Source organism: Psammomys obesus, unplaced genomic scaffold (assembly GCF_907164565.1).
Source record: "Psammomys obesus unplaced genomic scaffold, mPsaObe1.curated_primary_1811, whole genome shotgun sequence".
Taxonomy (NCBI): domain Eukaryota; kingdom Metazoa; phylum Chordata; class Mammalia; order Rodentia; family Muridae; genus Psammomys; species Psammomys obesus.
The window spans coordinates 11,568,380-11,584,965 of NW_026586383.1; the positions used below are offsets into that span (position 1 = coordinate 11,568,380).

A 16,586-nucleotide genomic window follows, 5' to 3' on the forward strand; every position below is an offset into this window, starting at 1 on the left:
GGAGGCTTCCCAGTGTGAGTGTGTCAGCTCTGAGGGGAAGGCTTCCCCAGTGCAAGTGTCACAGCTCTGAAGGGAAAGGTATCCTGGCAGTCTGGAGCCCAGGAAAGCAACAAAGTTGCACCACACAACAACAACAAACCTCACACAGGAGACTTATTGGGAGAGGCACAGGAGCCTCCGCTCAGCAGGGAACTGAGCAGGAGACCGGCTAGTGCAGGGTTTCGTGTGGTCAGAGTTTTCAGGTGGATATTTCCAGGGTAGAAATTGGTGAGATTTCAAGCCAAACCCAGGGATTGGTAGGTTTTGGAACTCAGGGACTGGTGGGTTTTGGTAGGTCTCAGACCCTGCACTGGGCTCAGACCTTCTCCCTACCTGCACACTTGCCACATTGTGTGGGGCTCAGGGACACTTTCAAGAGTCAATTCTCTCTTTCCATGAGCTGAGGCCTGAGGACCAAACTCAGGCACCTTTACCACTATTCTTTGTTTTTAATTTATTTGGCTGTTTAAGTGGATTCTATTGTGGAATGTGGAGGATCGTGGGAGACTGTGGGCAAGGTCCTTACTGGGGAGATGAGATACCCCTCAAGGCAATGCAGGTTAGACGGGGGTGGGCTCGTGGCTGGCCCAGGGCAGACTCCTGATGCCTCTTTCTTCTCCGTGACAGTTTGAGAAGCACATCCTGAGCTGCTGCTTCTCCTTGCTGACCAACCTGGAGCCCAGTGAGCTGCAGAGCCCGGTGTCTGTGTCCAGGAGCATATGCACTATGGTATGTGGGGTGGGGCTCTCCATCCAGGACCCTGAAGTCTACAGAGCAAAGGCTACTGTGCTCAGCTGATTTCAGTTCCTGCTGCTCTCCATGATGCACACAAGGCGCTGTGGCTGAGCAGGCAGTCAAAACTACCAAGGAATGTATGTCTGTCACTGTCTTTCTGAACACTCGTTTCCAAATCTGAGCTCAGAAGGCCAACTTTGCCTCTTCTAAGATGACCTTAGGAAAATGGCTTTTTCAATCTACAAAATGGTGCAAACATTTAAGGTCTTCTTCCTCTCTCCCTCAAGCCTGGCTACAGCTGGGATGAGCACTATGACAAAGACACATGAAAGAAGTTTGTTTTTAGACAATGTCAGAATTTATCCAAAATCATGAGCTATGTCCACTAGCTTAGCCACACATGTCAAGAAGTCCTGATGTGCCAGCCCAGGCAAACACAGGTTCTTTTATTTCAGTCTCACTAATATTATCTCTTAGATTACATATCACACAATACATATATCTACATGTATGCATGATGGATGGATGAATGTTTGCATGTACAGTTATAGAATGGTCATAAAAGGGTCAAAGAAGCTGCAGCAGAATCCAAGAGACCTGATAGGGATGCAGAGGATCTCTGCTGTGTGTGTGGTGTGTGTGTGAGAGAGAGAGAGAGCGTGCTAACCCTGTTGTAGGTCTATTAGGAAGTGCTGCAGAATAAAGCTGTGGGATTTCAGGCTTCAGCAAAACCTCAGGGTCGAGCGAAGCTGTACAAATGAGGCATGGAACAGTGAGGCCACTGGGTGGTACGCAGGACAGCGTCCAGACTGACAGCGATTTAAGGAGGCCATGTTGGCGGTGGGGACAGAGCCGAGCAGACGCCTCTGGGAATATCAGATAGTCAGGTGACAGGTGACCATTGCAACCAGTGCTAGATGTCATCCACTGCAGAGTCAGATGAAGGTGTCTGGGAAGACTGGGCCTGGTTTTCCTGATGGATTTAAGAGGCCCAGGTGCACTTACGGTTCTGATTCGCTCTGGTCCATTTATAAACTGGTTCCTTTCTACTGTTTGGTATGCCACGTACCAGTCTGTGCCACGCAGGCATGTTGGCAAGTAGAGGCTGTGCCTGTGAAACACCACCCTAGCTCTGCATTTGCACCCTGGAGTCAAGTGCTGCTTGTAAAATGGAGGTCCTCAGGGCAAGGAACAGCCTGCAGAACCACCATTTTACACAATATGGAGCAGCTTAGGCAGGGCAGGGCTTCCCGAGTTCAACAAGCACATCCCAGGAGCTTTGCTGCCGACACTGGCCACCTTGTCTACTGGATCCAGAGCAGCAGCTCTCAAACGTTGTATTCTCAGGATATCATGACCGTGTTAAAAAGTACCAAAAATCCCAAGTAGCTTGTATTTGTATGGCTTATGTCCACAGATGTGTAGAAGTTATAATTTATGATTATAATATAAATATGTATACCATATTATAGGTGTATAAATACTATATTTAGAAGTCATATTATTTTTAAATATAGAAATGCGTTTATGTGTATACACACATGTCACAAATTAAAACTGGATTTAGCTGGGCTTTGCGGCACAGGATTGCAGTTCAGCTGTTAAGGAGACAGGCAGGAGGGCCGCAGTGCAGTGGTAGCCTGGGCGGCGCAGCAAGACTGTCTATCAAAATAAAAAGCACCAAGCAGCAAATGGAGCCAGGGACGCAGAGCTCTGTGCCCAATACCCAGCACAGTGAAAGAAGGAAGAAAAACTCGCAAGCCTACTCATACTTATTTTAGCTGGGTCTGGCAGTTCATGCCTGTAATACCAGCACTCAGGCCACTGAGGCAGGAGAGTTCCTGAGTTTCAGGTAATCCTGGGCTACATATTGAGATCCTCACTCAAAATTAGGGGGCTGAATAGATGGCCCAGTAGGAAAGAACACTTGCTGTTCTTGCAGAGGACCAGAGTTTGGTTCCTAGAACCCATGTCAGATGTTTTATAACTGCTGGAACTACAGCTCCATGGAGAGCCAGTGGTTGATGCTGGTCTCTGCCTACATGTTTGAGCCCACACACAAACACACACACACACAAGGCAGAGATCCCTCTGCATCTCTATCTTACATAATAACAAGTCTACAAGCTAATACTGAAGTATAAAACATAGTGAGGAGGAGCGTGGCTTGCCTTCTTCGGAATCTGTGGTGCTGAGCTTCCTCCATATCTGCTCAGTGTGCACTCAGAAGGGGCCTGTGGTTAACACACATGAAGACAGTCTGTCTCACATGGGCATACTGGCACAGCCCTTCCAGATTATGGTAGATGCTCTTCTCACACTCACTCGCCCTCCAGGAGGGCTGGCTGCCTTGCGGGGGCGCAGGAGGACAGACTGAGTCTCATGTAGCCAACATCAGTCTTAAACTTGTTCCTTGGCCCTTCCGGGTGCCCTGCCTGCCCTGGGCAAACTCTAGGGAAGGGCGCAAATGCTAACCCTGTCCCCGCGTGTCAGATGTGCGCTGTGAACAATGGCGTGCTGGTGGGAAACTGGTCGGGAGACTACTCCAGGGGCACGGCGCCGCACCTGTGGACCAGCAGCGTGCCCATCCTGCAGCAGCATTACATCACCAAGATGCCCGTGTGCTTCGGCCAGTGCTGGGTCTTCTCCGGGATCCTGACCACAGGTAGGCCGCCTCGGGGGCCGGGGCCACCCGGCCCCCGCAGAAGCTGACCACCCTGCCTGGGTCATTTCAGCACTGAGAGCAGTGGGCATCCCAGCTCGCAGCGTGACTAACTTTGAGTCAGCCCACGACACAGAAAGGAACCTCACAGTGGACATCTACCTGGACGATACGGGCAAGACGATTACGCACCTCACCAAAGACTCTGTCTGGTAGGCTCCCCGGGGGTCAGGGCTCCTCTCTGTCCACTGTGGGCCTCACAGCCTCTCTCCACTCAAGCTGTGGGCAGACTCAACTCTAAAAACCCACTTTGCACAGGCGGCCTCATAGTGTGACCCAGAACTCCTGGGAAGGCTTGTCAAGCGTGAAAATCCCTGGCGGCGAAGCCTAAGAACTGGCATGTACTTCTGGCCCCAGCCCTAAGGACCGAGACAGGCTGCTGAGTGCTGTCTTCTGAGGGAACTGGATCCCCGGTCAGCAAGAGGCACTGTTTCCTGTGCTTTCCGACCGGGCGCTCAAGCACCTTGCAGGCTGAAAATGCATGGATTTTAAGGGAGGGGCGGGGGGGGGGGGGGGGGGGTGTCATGGCTCCTACCACTGCTCAAACACTGCTGTGAAGGTTCAGTTCAGGTGTCAAGTCTTTCACTTTGGCATCGTCTGTTGGTGACACCAAGCTCTGGTAACACATATGGTGTAAAATATAGCAAGAATACCTCGGTAATGGCACACGCCTGTGATCCCAGCACTCGGGAGGCAGAGGCCAGCGGATCTCTGTGAGCTCAAGGCCAGCCTGCTCTACAAAGTGAGTCCAGGACAGCCAGGGCTACACAGAGAAACCCTGTCTTGAAAAACAAAACAAAACAAACAAAAGCAAGAATATGGAAGGCTGTTCAGATACAAAATTATTCATCAATAAAATCAGAATCCTGTTGAATGGGGAAATGGGTTTACAGTTGTTTGCTCATTCATTCATTCATTCATTCATTCATTCATTCATTTATTCATTCATCTCACAGAGGCTTAGTGTCTTCTTAGTGTCTTTGGTCTGCAGAGCTCCTCCCCCGCTGCTCTAAGCCCTGCTTTCCACAAGTCACTTAGCACTGTCCTTGCCTTTGTCACAAAGGAACCCCCTCTTTAGAAGAGCTTTAGAGGGCTGTGATGACAGGTTCTCTAACTGTGTGGCTGGTCTGCCGGGGCTGTTTCCACTGTCACAGGAACTTCCACGTGTGGACCGACGCCTGGATGAAACGGCAGGATCTACCCCAGGGCTACAGTGGCTGGCAGGTCCTGGATGCTACACCACAGGAAATCAGCGAGGGTAAGGGGGGGACACCGTGGGGGGGCTGGGGACCGAGGCCACATCTGGGCTGCTCTTCTGAGCAGTCTGCAGGGTCTATTGGGTCTTGGGTGGTGATTCTCACACTGAGAAAGTCCTTGAGAAGAGGACACAAGTGACAGCCACATGACACAAACAGTAAGAGCAGGTGCTGACTGGACGTACAGCTTACAACTCACGTTTTCAAAAGTGTTTATTTATTCACTGGTTTGTGGTACCCAGAAATCATGGTGTACATGTGGAGGTCAGAGGGCCGCTTCTGAGGTCAGTTCTCACCTTCTGTCATGTGGGTTCCAAGGATTGAATTAAGGCTTTCAGCTAAGCAAGCACTGTGGGACACTTGGCTGTTTTGCTCGCTCACATCTATCTATTTGCATTTTGCAAATCCAGGCTCAGGGAGGTGAAGTGAAGGGGCTTTGCAGCCACAGGGCCCTGGAGCAGTTGATTCACAAGGCCCAAGGCAGATGGAGTAGGAGTATCACGCCTTACTATTCACCTGTTCTCTGGTCCTGGGTAGGGTGAGAGGAGCTGGAAAGAGCTTAGGGAGTTTCTGTGCAGACGAGGTGTGGTCTGAGGGAACCTGGAAACCCTGGGGAATTGCTATAGAGTTAATATGCCTTACCCCGCACACTGCAAAGATTAACAAAGGAAAAGGCTAGTCCCATCAGGCTCAGCCCGGGTAGTCTGAGTGTTAAAAACTAGTTACTGTTTGTGGTGGCACTGGTGTGCCATCCCATCACTCAAGAGTGAGGAAAAGGACAAGGACTCCAAAGCCACCCTCAGCTAAATAGTTAGTTTAAACGAAACAAAATGAAGCAAAATAAAAAAATCCACAAAAATAAACTCAAACAACAATAACAACAAAATGCCCAGTAAATGAAAACATTTTTGATGAGATCAAGTATTTAACCTTTTTGTGAACCTGTATTTTGTAGAAGAATTTCTCCAACCAGGCTGCCTGGGTTCCCTCCTCTCTTGCTTCCCTAAGGGGCTCTTGGCCTCCAGGGGACACAAGCATCCTTACAGTGGTCCTCTTCAGCCTTTCAAGGAGCAAAGTCATCACCTGGACAGAGAGGGAACTGTATGGATGGAGGAGGGGTACCCAGTTGCAGGAGACACAGGTCCCCAAAGACATTCAAATTATAAGTTAAAATATTTTAGTGCCTGTATTCTTCCAAACAGTCTGTCCCCAAAGCTCCCCAAGGCCAAGTCAATGTCACAGCTCCTGCCGGAACGAGCCAGGGGCTTCCGGAGAGCTGCTGTTCCTTATCTCTCCTTGGGGAGAGCTCATCCCGTGCTGAAAATGCTCAGCAACAGGGTTCAGTCTCTCCCCTGGCATTGCAGTATCGACTGCCAGGGGGGGCAGGAGCCTTGGCAGATGGGCTGCACAGAGCATAAGGCCACCGTCTATCTGAGAGGCAGAAGCAGCCCTGTGCCCAGGTGGAAGGGGCTCTAGAAAACACCCTACCCATTCTGTAGGGAAGGTGAGGGCAGAGAGTGGGAAGCCCTCTGCTGTGTTAGAGACAGAGTCAGTTTAGATTAGAAGCCTTGCTCTGAGTCTTGGACCCCACTACACTGAACTGCAGGGCTGGCTGTTTTCAAGAGGCCAGGGAGAGGTGTTGTGTGTATTGAAGTTTAAATGGGACAAAGGATGTGTCAAGCCCAGGGTCCAGAGTACAAGGGTATGCAAAGTCAAAACCGATCCATACAATGGAGAGCCGAAGGACTAATGCTTGCTAAGTTGTTAATGACAGCCAAGGAGACCTCTCTGTTCCTATGTCAGAACTTTAGCAACGGCTGGTAATGGATACCAGATAATTATAGTGCTAAGTACCATTGTGTACTTTTGTTCGATGCTTATTTGATGGTTGATGACCTTATGAGCTCAGAACTACCTTTATCCCCAGTATACAGGAAATGGAGGTACAGACCATGCAGGAAGTAGGCAGTGTGCTAGGATGAATGGAAGCGGGGGCATGGCTCTCTACCTCTGGGCCTGAGATTTCCTGGACATTTTACTTCTAAGCTGGGATGCATCCTTAAATGTTTGCAGACCAGTTCAGGCTGCCTGGGAAGTGCCTGCTGCCTTCTACTTGGGATGTCTTACTGTTAATGTGGTTATTCAGGGCACAGGTGGGCAAGGAGATTGAGGCAGCTATCTCTCCTACTTCCTCCAGGAGGCTTCCGCACTGGACCTTCTTCAGTGGCCGCCATCCGACAGGGAGAGGTCCACATCAAGTATGACACCAAATTTGTCTTCACGGAGGTGAACGGTGACAAGTTCATCTGGCTGGTGCAGCAGAACCAGGGGAGGGAAAAGAAGACCCTTATTGCCGTGGAGACTGCGAGCATCGGCAAGAACATCAGCACCAAGATGGTGGGCGAGAACAAACGTGAAGACATCACCTTGCAGTACAAGTTCCCAGAAGGTAGCCTTGCAGGGCTTCCAGCGCTGCAGGCTGGCCATTCTAGCAACATGAGATGAGGGTGATGGTGTGGGTGGCTGGCATGACACACAGTGGGCCCACTCCGGGGCAGGATGATGTTGCAGGTGTGGGGCGCACACCTGCAGGCAGGGCTGATTGCGAATTGTCTGGGCAATCCACACCCCCGGGCTCCAAACACATGGCACCCTCGGCTCTTTCCTTCTACTATATAGGTCCCAGGGATTGAGCTCAGGCCACTGGACTTGTAGCTGCACCTTTCCTGCTGAACCAGCCCACCAGGCACTCTGATTGTATTGAAAATAGAACATGTAACATTTTTTCTCTAGTGTGTTCCAAATCAGTCTTCCCCAGGGGCTGACTTTCCCTGTGTGGGGTTGTGTCTCTTGCTTGCTGGATACACTGTGGCAGTCTGGAGACCAGACCCTGTTTGCTGTCCCTGTGGTGTGCTTTTACACCGACTCATGACAGCACCTCTGTGCAGCCTGTGCTCATCACCCTCGCCTCCGAATTTTTCCCCAATCTGCTTCCCAGTCAGCTGGGGACCTGTGTGCGGCTCCCTTACCGTCTGGGACAGTAACTGAAGCTACCTTGGCCCAGGGGCTGTGCCCAGGGGAGGATACTTGGCGCTCTGCTTTGGCATTACTTGTGCAGAACCTCAGACGAGAGCTCCCAGCTTGCCTTTGTTTGTCCCTGGCTTTCTCTTCAGGTTTAAAACATTGTCTTTCAAATGCACCAGGAGAGATGCCGTTGCTGTGGTGAGTCTGTCACAGCTTGTGAGTGGACGTTTCTAGGCAGCTGCCACAGAAGCAAAGGGCACCTTGTGGTGAGGTTTCAGTGTGCTACAAACCCACATTCCACCAGACGGGAGGCCTCTGACTCGACACCATGACAAGTCCGCAGGCTTCAGGGTGACTGAGGTTCTGGAGGAGGGGCGGCAGTGAGACGGCCTCGTGCCCTCTGAGTTCCTCCTGCCTCTCTTCCCATTTTTTGAGATAGGTCTCCCTTTGTAGATGGCCTGAAACTCACTATGTAGTCAAGGTTGGCCTTGCAGTCATAGCAATCCTCCTGTCTCGGGTTTCCAAGTCACCATGTCTGGTCAGTGGCTGACTGTGATGAAATGGTCCTTAGGTTGATTTCAAGAGTGCTGGGCAGGCTGAAGGTGGAATGACTCTTTGCTAGCGTTCCCATGACTTTTAGGGAGGAGCAAGGGTGTTCTAGTCTTTCTGCTGCGTTCCCACTTATGACAAGTTCCTAGAATGAGGCCTTGGGGGCTTCTAAGCCTGAATCCTTAGCTCCTGAGAAGCCTCCATAGTCCCAATCAATGGGTGTCTTAGTTTGGTTTCAATTGATGTGATAAAGATCATGCTGAAAAGCAACTTGGAAAGGAAAGGGTTTATTTGGCTTACACACCCCAGGTCACATTCCACTGAAGGAAGCCGAAGCAGGAACTGAGGCAGAGTTATACAGGAACAAGCCAACCGAGGCATTGCTGGCTTGTTCCTCGAGTCTTGCTCAACTTCTTCCCTATATAACCAGGCCCTCATGCTTAGGGGCGGCAGGCCCACAGGAATGAGCCCTTCCATGTGCCAAATCTGAGAAAATGCCTCACAGATTTGTCTGCGGGCAAATCGCATACAGGCCTCTTCTCAGCTGCAGTTCTCTTCCTAGACCTGCTCTGTGTCAGGCTTACAGGAATGTCCAGGACAACTGACCCCTGGCAGCTTGACATATGAACGCAACACTATTAAACAACACTTTCTTGTCTTGCTTATCCCCAAGGTCACATTAATGTCATCATCACAGTATAAAACATTTCACTTTTAAAAAGCCCCCCAGTCCATAAAAAGTCAGTCTCTTTAAGATATCCAAAGTCTCTTACCTGTGGGCTCCTGTAAATTAAAAATTAAGTTACATATTTCTTATTCTAAGAGAGAAGACCCGGGGCATGGTCACAATCAAAACAAAGCAAAACCAAAATGCAACAGTGTGAAAAGTTGAGTGTCGCAAACCTGAGGCCTCCTCAGGGCCCTCTGGCCTCCAGGCATGCACAGCTCTGCTTTTCCGGTCCTGCCACTGCAGCACACACAACTTGTCTCCTAAGCTCAAGCTGCTTCCACGAGGCGCCCGCCACTGTCCACTGTGGTTATCTCATGGTTCTTAAATACTCTAGGGTCTGCACAGCTGTGCCTTTACCAGTGCCCTCTCCTGGCCCCTCACGGTGCCATGCTTCCACTGATCTCCAGAGCTCCTCCATACCTTCAAAACAAGCACCACCTGGGAGACTCCCACTCTCCAAGTTCAGCTTAGTCTGAGATGCCGTCTTGCCCATCCCTAGACCACAGCTTCTGTGTGCTGACAGTGAGGAGGTGCAGAAGATTTCACCTCAGTGACTCCACCTGACCAGCAACTGATTGTTCCGTAATGGTTTCCGCTTAGTGATGCTGGTTTCTTGATAATCAGCTGATTTTTTAATGTTTTTGAGAAAGGCTTTCACTGTGTAGCTCTGGCTGAGCTAGAACTTCCTATCTTGACTGGGCTAGCTTCAAACTCACAGAGATCTGCTTGTCTCTGCCTCTCAGTGCACAGATGATTCTTCAGCGCCAGCTACCACAGATTCTTAATTCAAATGTACCATACAGATGGCTCTGAAAGATTCTTTATGGCATCCTCAAGATCGTAAGCCAGGTGCTAGTGGTGCATACCTTTAATCCCAGCACATGGGAGGTAGATGAAGGTGGACCTCTGAGGTCAAGGCCAGCCTGGTCTACAGAGTGAGTTCCAGGACAGCCAGGGATATGCAGAAAAACCCTGTCTCCAAAAACATGTTTCTTTTAACAACAACAAAAAAAATTACCTCAAAACTTTTTAAAAATGATTTATTTATTTTGTGTATATGAGTGCTCTATCTGCATGTACACCTGCAGGCCAGAAGAGGGCACCAGATCTCATTACAGATGGTTGTGAGCCACCATGTGGTTGTTGGGAATTGAACTCAGAACCTCTGGAAGGGCAGACAGTGCTCTTAACCGCTGAGCCATCCCTCCATTCCTGCCCCCCTTTTTTTTACCTCAAAACTTCTTAAACCGGAATTTCATTGTCTGCATTACTCTCAAAATTTTGTTTTCCAAGCTCCCAGAGAAGATCCCACTGAACTCTGAACACTCAACAGCTTTCCCAGAGTCCCCAAGTCACCCCATAATCTTCCCCAGAACAACATGGTCATGTATGTCACTGTAATACCTGACTCCTGGTACCAATTTCTATTTCAGTTAGGTTTCTACTGCTGTGATAAAGACCAGTGTTTATTTGGCTTACATATTCTGCATCATAGTCCACTGAAGAGGCCAAGGGGAGAACTGAGGCAGGAACTGACGCAGAAGCCATGGAGGAACAATACTTACTGGCCTGCTCCTGTGTTTTACTCAGCTTTTCAAGTACAGGCCAGACCCATATTCCCAGGGCTGTTAGACCTACAGTGGACTAGGGCTTCTAAATCGGTCATTAATTAAGAAAATACCACACAGGCTTGTCTTTGGGCAAATCAAATGGTGGCATTTTCTCGACTGAAGTCCTCTCTTCCCAGATGATTCTGGATTGTGTCAAGTTTTTAAACAAACAAACAAAAACACCCACCACCACTACCAACAAAATCTAACCAGGACAATGGGAAGGCTCTCTCAGACCCCAAGGGTGTCCTCTGTCTCCACAGGCTCCCCAGAGGAGAGAAAGGCCATGGAAAGGGCCTCTGAGAACCGTCCCGAGGAGGACAAGCCCAGCCACTCGCCCAACAGGTCCCTTCAGCTAGCCATCCTCCAGAACTCGGTGGAGCTAGGCTATCCTGTCACCTTGACCCTCATTTTGAAAAGGAAAGTGCCCAACCCACAGAATGTCAACATTTCCTGCTCCCTCGACCTACAGACATACACAGGCAGCAAGAAGACAAACCTGGGAATCATCCAGAAGACTGTTCAGCTCCAAGGTCAAGGTACCATAACCAGGGCTGGCAGGGCCACAGAGAGGACAGGGTGCCCACCATCTGATGTTTCATCCTTCTCTGTGGATGACTCCTACACTCTAACCTGTCATGTTTGAGCACTTACGTTTTGGTGGTGATAAGGAATCCAGGCACAGAAGAAAAATGGGCCAGGAGTCTGGGGCAAGGGTGCTGACAGTGTCATGAGAGGCCTCTGCAGTAGCAGAGATTTTGTTTGACATGCCCATTCTCATCAGTGGACTGTGGGTACCCCAGCACGAGCAGACCACCCTATCAATGGGGCCCCCAGAATAGGCCTGAAGATCTCAGTTAGTCACTAAGTCATTTGGACCCTGGCTGCAGGCTTGCCAAAGGGAGGATAACGTTCTTCTAAGCCCAAGCAACTGTACCCTAGAGATAATCTAACCTCCAAGAACTCACCTCTCCTTTCTTTCCACTCTTCTGCAGAATCAGAGGTGGTGCTCAGCATGGAAGCCGACACCTACATCTATAAACTGGGCCTCGTTGATGATGAGGTGGTCATCAAAGGGTTCGTGATTGTAGAGGTCATGGAAACGGGTGACAGGGTGGCCACCGACGCAACCCTGTGTTTCCTGTACCCTGCTTTCTCTATAGAGGTGAGCCGCCTGCAGGCCAAACCGGACCTCAGAGAGGGCAGAGCTCAGGGCTTTGTGATCCTCTGGTTGACTGGTCTTTGGGCTAATTGTATCCTAAGGAAAATGGCACATCATTTTTTCCATACAGGTATTTCTGAGAAGGGATGTGTCAAGCGGTTTCTCTTTTCTCAACTTTTGGTTAAATGGATTTAAACTTTTTAAAAATGAATACACAGTACAAAATTATTCAGATGCAGTTGTCACAGTGAGGCCTCTTCCCGCCCTCCTTCTCAGACACTCGGCTCCTCTTACCAGCAGTGATCCATGCCATCAGTTCTTGTGTATGGGAGAGTTTTGGTTACAAACCAGTGAAGGGCAAGGCTTGCCATGGGCCGACCCCCAGTGTGACGTTGAGAGGAAGCTGGTGCCAGACTAGCTTTGGCTCTGCTCAGTTTTCTCCCATGCAGGTGGGAGTCAAAGGCAGCTTGCGTAAGAGGCGTTCATTGTGTTTCTGGTGACCAGTACCCCAGAGCCCTTCCCTGGTGAGGCCTGGCCTATCACAGGTCTGTCACAGATGTCTGTGTATTGGCAGGTACACCTCCCTCAGAAACTTCCCAGGCTGAGGACACGGTCCCCTTTAAGACTGTGTTTTCACATTTCTGTGGCACTGTGGTCGAGGACACGAGTCATTGTTCACCCTTAGACACTGGGACACTGGCCTGGCCTCACTCAAGGAGGCAGAACAGGCTTCACCTACTACTTGGAGACACACTATGGCTTGATCATCAAGAACTTTTGAGGGGCTAGAGAAATGGCTTAGAGATTACAAGCACTTGTTCTTACAGAGGAACCAGGTTCAGTTCCCAGCACCCACAGCATGATTCACAGCCACTTGTAACTCCAGTTTAAGGGGATCTGATGCTTTTCTGACTTCCGTGGGCACTAGGCACACATGTGGCATGTTAATATACACATACACGTGTATATATACACACATACACATATACATACAACCAAAACACTCACGCAGATAAAATAATTTAAAAGCTTCTCTTGGGGAGGGTCTTACTTCCACCCTCCTCCAGGTGGCATCACAGAAGTTTGTGGGTGTCAGAGAACACTTGTCTCTGAGGCCAGACATGTTTGCTTGGTGCTTCGGGCATCCAGCTTTCTCAGGCCACACTTCCCTTTACTGAGCAAGCTTCGGGAACCCTAGGTGGCTGAAGGAGAATTACAGAATAAGACAAAACCTGAAACGTGCAAGCAAAGATACGAGCCCTGGGTGGGGAGGCTCTGAGGAGGAGGCCAGGGTGGGTATGGCAGAGGCAGGCATGAGCTTCAAGTGCACCGGCTTTAGACAGAGAGGATGGGGCGTATTCTGAAGGAGGAACACAGCCTGTTTTGGATGCACCTCTCTGGGCGGTCTTGCAAAGCACTTGCTATTTTGGGTCATTGCTGAGTTGGGACCAATGTCCTCAGTACAGCTTGGAGCCTCTGGCGGCCATTCAGCCCCGAGCTTTGGAAAAGGGGGCTCTGACTCACTGATGAGAGCAGGATGTAGTCCACACAAGGACTTTTGGTTACCATGAGATTACGTACCTTGACTTCCTTAAAAACATGTCTGACAAAACCAGAGAGGTAAGCATGTGCAAATACATGGACTCTAGGAGAGGCAGGGGCAGGCCAGAGTCCCCTCCAGAGCCTCCAAGTGATCACAGGCCTGCTGTCACTCTGGATTTAGAGCTAGGACCAAGAATTGCTTTTCTTGATGGAACCTGTCGGCCTGACCTTTCTCCACTCCCCACTCTGACAGATGCCGAGCACAGGCAAGATCCATGAGCCTCTTCTCATCACTTGTACCTTCAAGAACACCCTGCCCATCCCTCTGACCAACATCAAGTTCTCAGTGGAAAGCCTGGGCCTTGCTAACATGAACTCCTGGGAGCAGGGGTGAGTCTGCCATCTGTTCTGAGGATACAGATTTTGTACATGGGTCTCATGCACATGCACCTGCCTCTGAGACATAAACTCCTAGTATGGGTTACAGTAAAAGCACAGACACAGACAACTGCAGGAGAGACTGCCCAGGTTAGCACCACCAGGCACCTTTGTGTTTCCTGCCAGTCGGCCTGCTCTGCAGGAAGCTCAGAGCATCCTGCCTTCATCTGGAGTTTCAGTTACAGCTCAGGTTTTCTTGTTGACTCTCTTTTGCTTGCTGTTTCTTTTGCCTGTTTTTTCCCCCAGGGAGTAATTTTTTTTTTTTTTTTTTTTTTTTTTAGTAACCTGAGTGCAGCCTTAACTTAGTAAGGAATGCTGTGTGTTGTAAATTGCTTGTAGGGGTTTGATTATTTAAAAAAAAATATTATTATTATTTTGAGGCAGTTTTACTCTATAGCCTTAGCTAGCTTAAAACTTGCTATCTAGACCAGGCTGGCCTTAAACTCAAAGTGATCCACCTGCCTCTGCCTCCTGAGTGCTGAGATTAAAGGTGTGTGCCCCCACACCTGGACTGCAGTTTGTGTTTTTCTAAGATGCTGCCCTGGAAATTGAGCGGAGGGCCTTGCAAGTGCCCTCCTATGAAGCTATACCCCAGCCTAGACTGTTTAAAAGCCTAAGACGCTTTGACCACTGGAACTCACATTAAATTTTTATTTTTCTCCTCTGTGGATACTGAATTTCATGTTATTGCAAGACTATAGAAATAGTCTACACTTTTCCTGCAATTGATGGTTCTATTTACATAATTAACTATTACTGTGACTTTTAATTCTGGGGTGGAATAATGCAGAGCCCCAACTTTGTCAAATAACCTACCATTGACATAATATTCTGAAACATCTTGTGTAATACAGGCAATCCCCAAATACACCTCAGTCTCTGGACTAATGGGCTGCTTCACTTGTCTTCATAGGTGTCTTCATAGGTCATTTAGTTGGCTGTATCTGGAAGTACACATGCTAAGTAGAGGGCAGATAGACTTTCTCCCTCAGCTTTTCAGAAGCTTTTGGAACCATCTTGATTTGAGATTTAAGCTGGCACCGCACTGTGCTGAACAAATGGCAGTGGGTCCCAGCTTGCAGGAACATGGGATACGTTCCCATGTGTCCACGTGTCTTCTTCGTAAGGCGCACATTCCTAGCTGGCCTCTTTGCTGCCTTTGTGCAGTTTCTCACTGTCCTCTGTCAGGTGGACGAGACAGATGCTGCTGGCTTGGCATGCCCACACAGCCGGTCAAGGGCTCTACGCACAGGCTCCGCTCCTCAGGCGTTTCTTACAAGGTGTCTAGATCTTCCAGCAGACTAGAGGTTCTTAAACTTTCACAGATAGACACATTTCCCCGGAACCCGTTAAAAACAGATTCTGGCCTGGCAGTGATGGGGCACGCCTTTAATCTTGGCACTTAGGAGGCAGAGGCAGGTGAATCTCTGAGTTTGAGGCCAGCCTGTTTTACAGAGTGAGTTCAGGACAGCCATGGCTACACAGGGAAACCCTGTCTCAAAACAAACAAAACAAAAGCTTTTGTTCAGTAGTTCTGGGGTGGGGCCTTAGAGCCGACCACTCTCAGAAAATGCCTGCCACCTGAATACCGAGGGCTAGACCACACTTTCTTGTAGATTCCCCGTGAAACATGTTCCTGAGGGGTTGTGAGTGGCAGAGCTGGGAAGCAGCAGAGCTGGGAAGCAGCAGCTCCAGCCAGCCATGCTGCCTTACAGCTGAGACAGCCGGCCCCGCCAGCTCTGAGTAAAGGCTTGCTTACTGGGCTCTGGAGCGTAGAACAGGCCTTTCCAGAGCCGCACTGTACCTCCGTGCCTGGTCCCTCAAGCAATGCATCTCCTCTGCGGCACCTCTGCCTGATTGTCTCTGTGCCTTTGACTTTTCTAGGACTTTGCCCCCTGGAAAGACCATCAATTTCCAAATGAAATGCAACCCAGTGAAAGCTGGACCCAGGAAATTTATTGTCAAGTTCACTTCCAGACAAGTGAAGGAGGTTCATTCTGAGAAGATCGTTCTCATCACCAAGTAGCCAATTTGATACCATGGTGACGGAGGCAGGAGCCCTGATTGGCTCTGCGCCTTGGCTCTGCATGGTTAGCATTCCCTAAGCTGAATTAGCTTCCAGGTCAGGGATGATTGCATTTGATTACTCACGTGAGGGCAGATTCAAGATAGCGAAAAATAGACCCCAAAGGCCAAGGTTACCACTGGCGGCACGGGGCCAGGCACCTCCCTCCAGCTTGAAGCATCCATCACAAGCAGACATCTCAAACAGATTTAGGAGGATGGCCTCAGAAGACAATGCCACTGTCATCTGGGTCCAGAAGCATACAGAGCCCAGAGCTGTAGGCATCTTCTTTCTAGACTATAGACCCCGTCCAGCGTGCCTGGAGGCTGACTAGGAAGTCCTACAGGGAGCCTCCTGGAGCTGGTCCTGGGCCAGGCGCTACATGCTCTTTTCCCAGGGCTGTCCTCTCAGAAGCAGGCCCCACGCTGGCGTGAGGCCCTCTTGTCTCTAGGTGGCCACGGGAGAGACCCAAGAGCCTGTATCCCCTTCCTCTGAGTGGGAGTCTACTGCCAATGACGATACCGGGGAAGTAGCTCGCCCTGCCCTGCCCTGCTCTCAAGCGATCTGCACAGATGATCACTACACCTTGAATTAAAATCTGGAAACTTTGACATGGCTATGTGGTTGAGTTAATTTGTCTTTTATGCCAGCATTTTGCTTAAAGTAACCTGGGGGAGTCATTCCCTCTGAGATTCATTGGCTCCACGGGCTCTC

General features: G+C 49.8%; 1 protein-coding gene across 2 annotated transcripts in view; it reads left to right on the top strand.

Moving 5' to 3' along the window:
- The window catches only part of Tgm4 (transglutaminase 4), a 33,878-nt gene extending 17,389 nt beyond the window's left edge, over positions 1-16,489 (top strand). For both annotated transcript variants that reach the window (XM_055601700.1, XM_055601698.1), the window contains 9 exons: positions 667-768; positions 3,268-3,439; positions 3,510-3,648; positions 4,651-4,754; positions 6,950-7,201; positions 10,929-11,204; positions 11,661-11,830; positions 13,623-13,759; positions 15,692-16,489. In XM_055601700.1, coding sequence (XP_055457675.1) covers positions 667-768; positions 3,268-3,439; positions 3,510-3,648; positions 4,651-4,754; positions 6,950-7,201; positions 10,929-11,204; positions 11,661-11,830; positions 13,623-13,759; positions 15,692-15,833 — 1,494 coding nt within the window. In that variant the 3' untranslated portion in view covers positions 15,834-16,489. The remainder of the gene's footprint in view (positions 1-666; positions 769-3,267; positions 3,440-3,509; positions 3,649-4,650; positions 4,755-6,949; positions 7,202-10,928; positions 11,205-11,660; positions 11,831-13,622; positions 13,760-15,691) is intronic.
- The last annotated feature ends 97 nt before the right edge of the window (positions 16,490-16,586 follow it).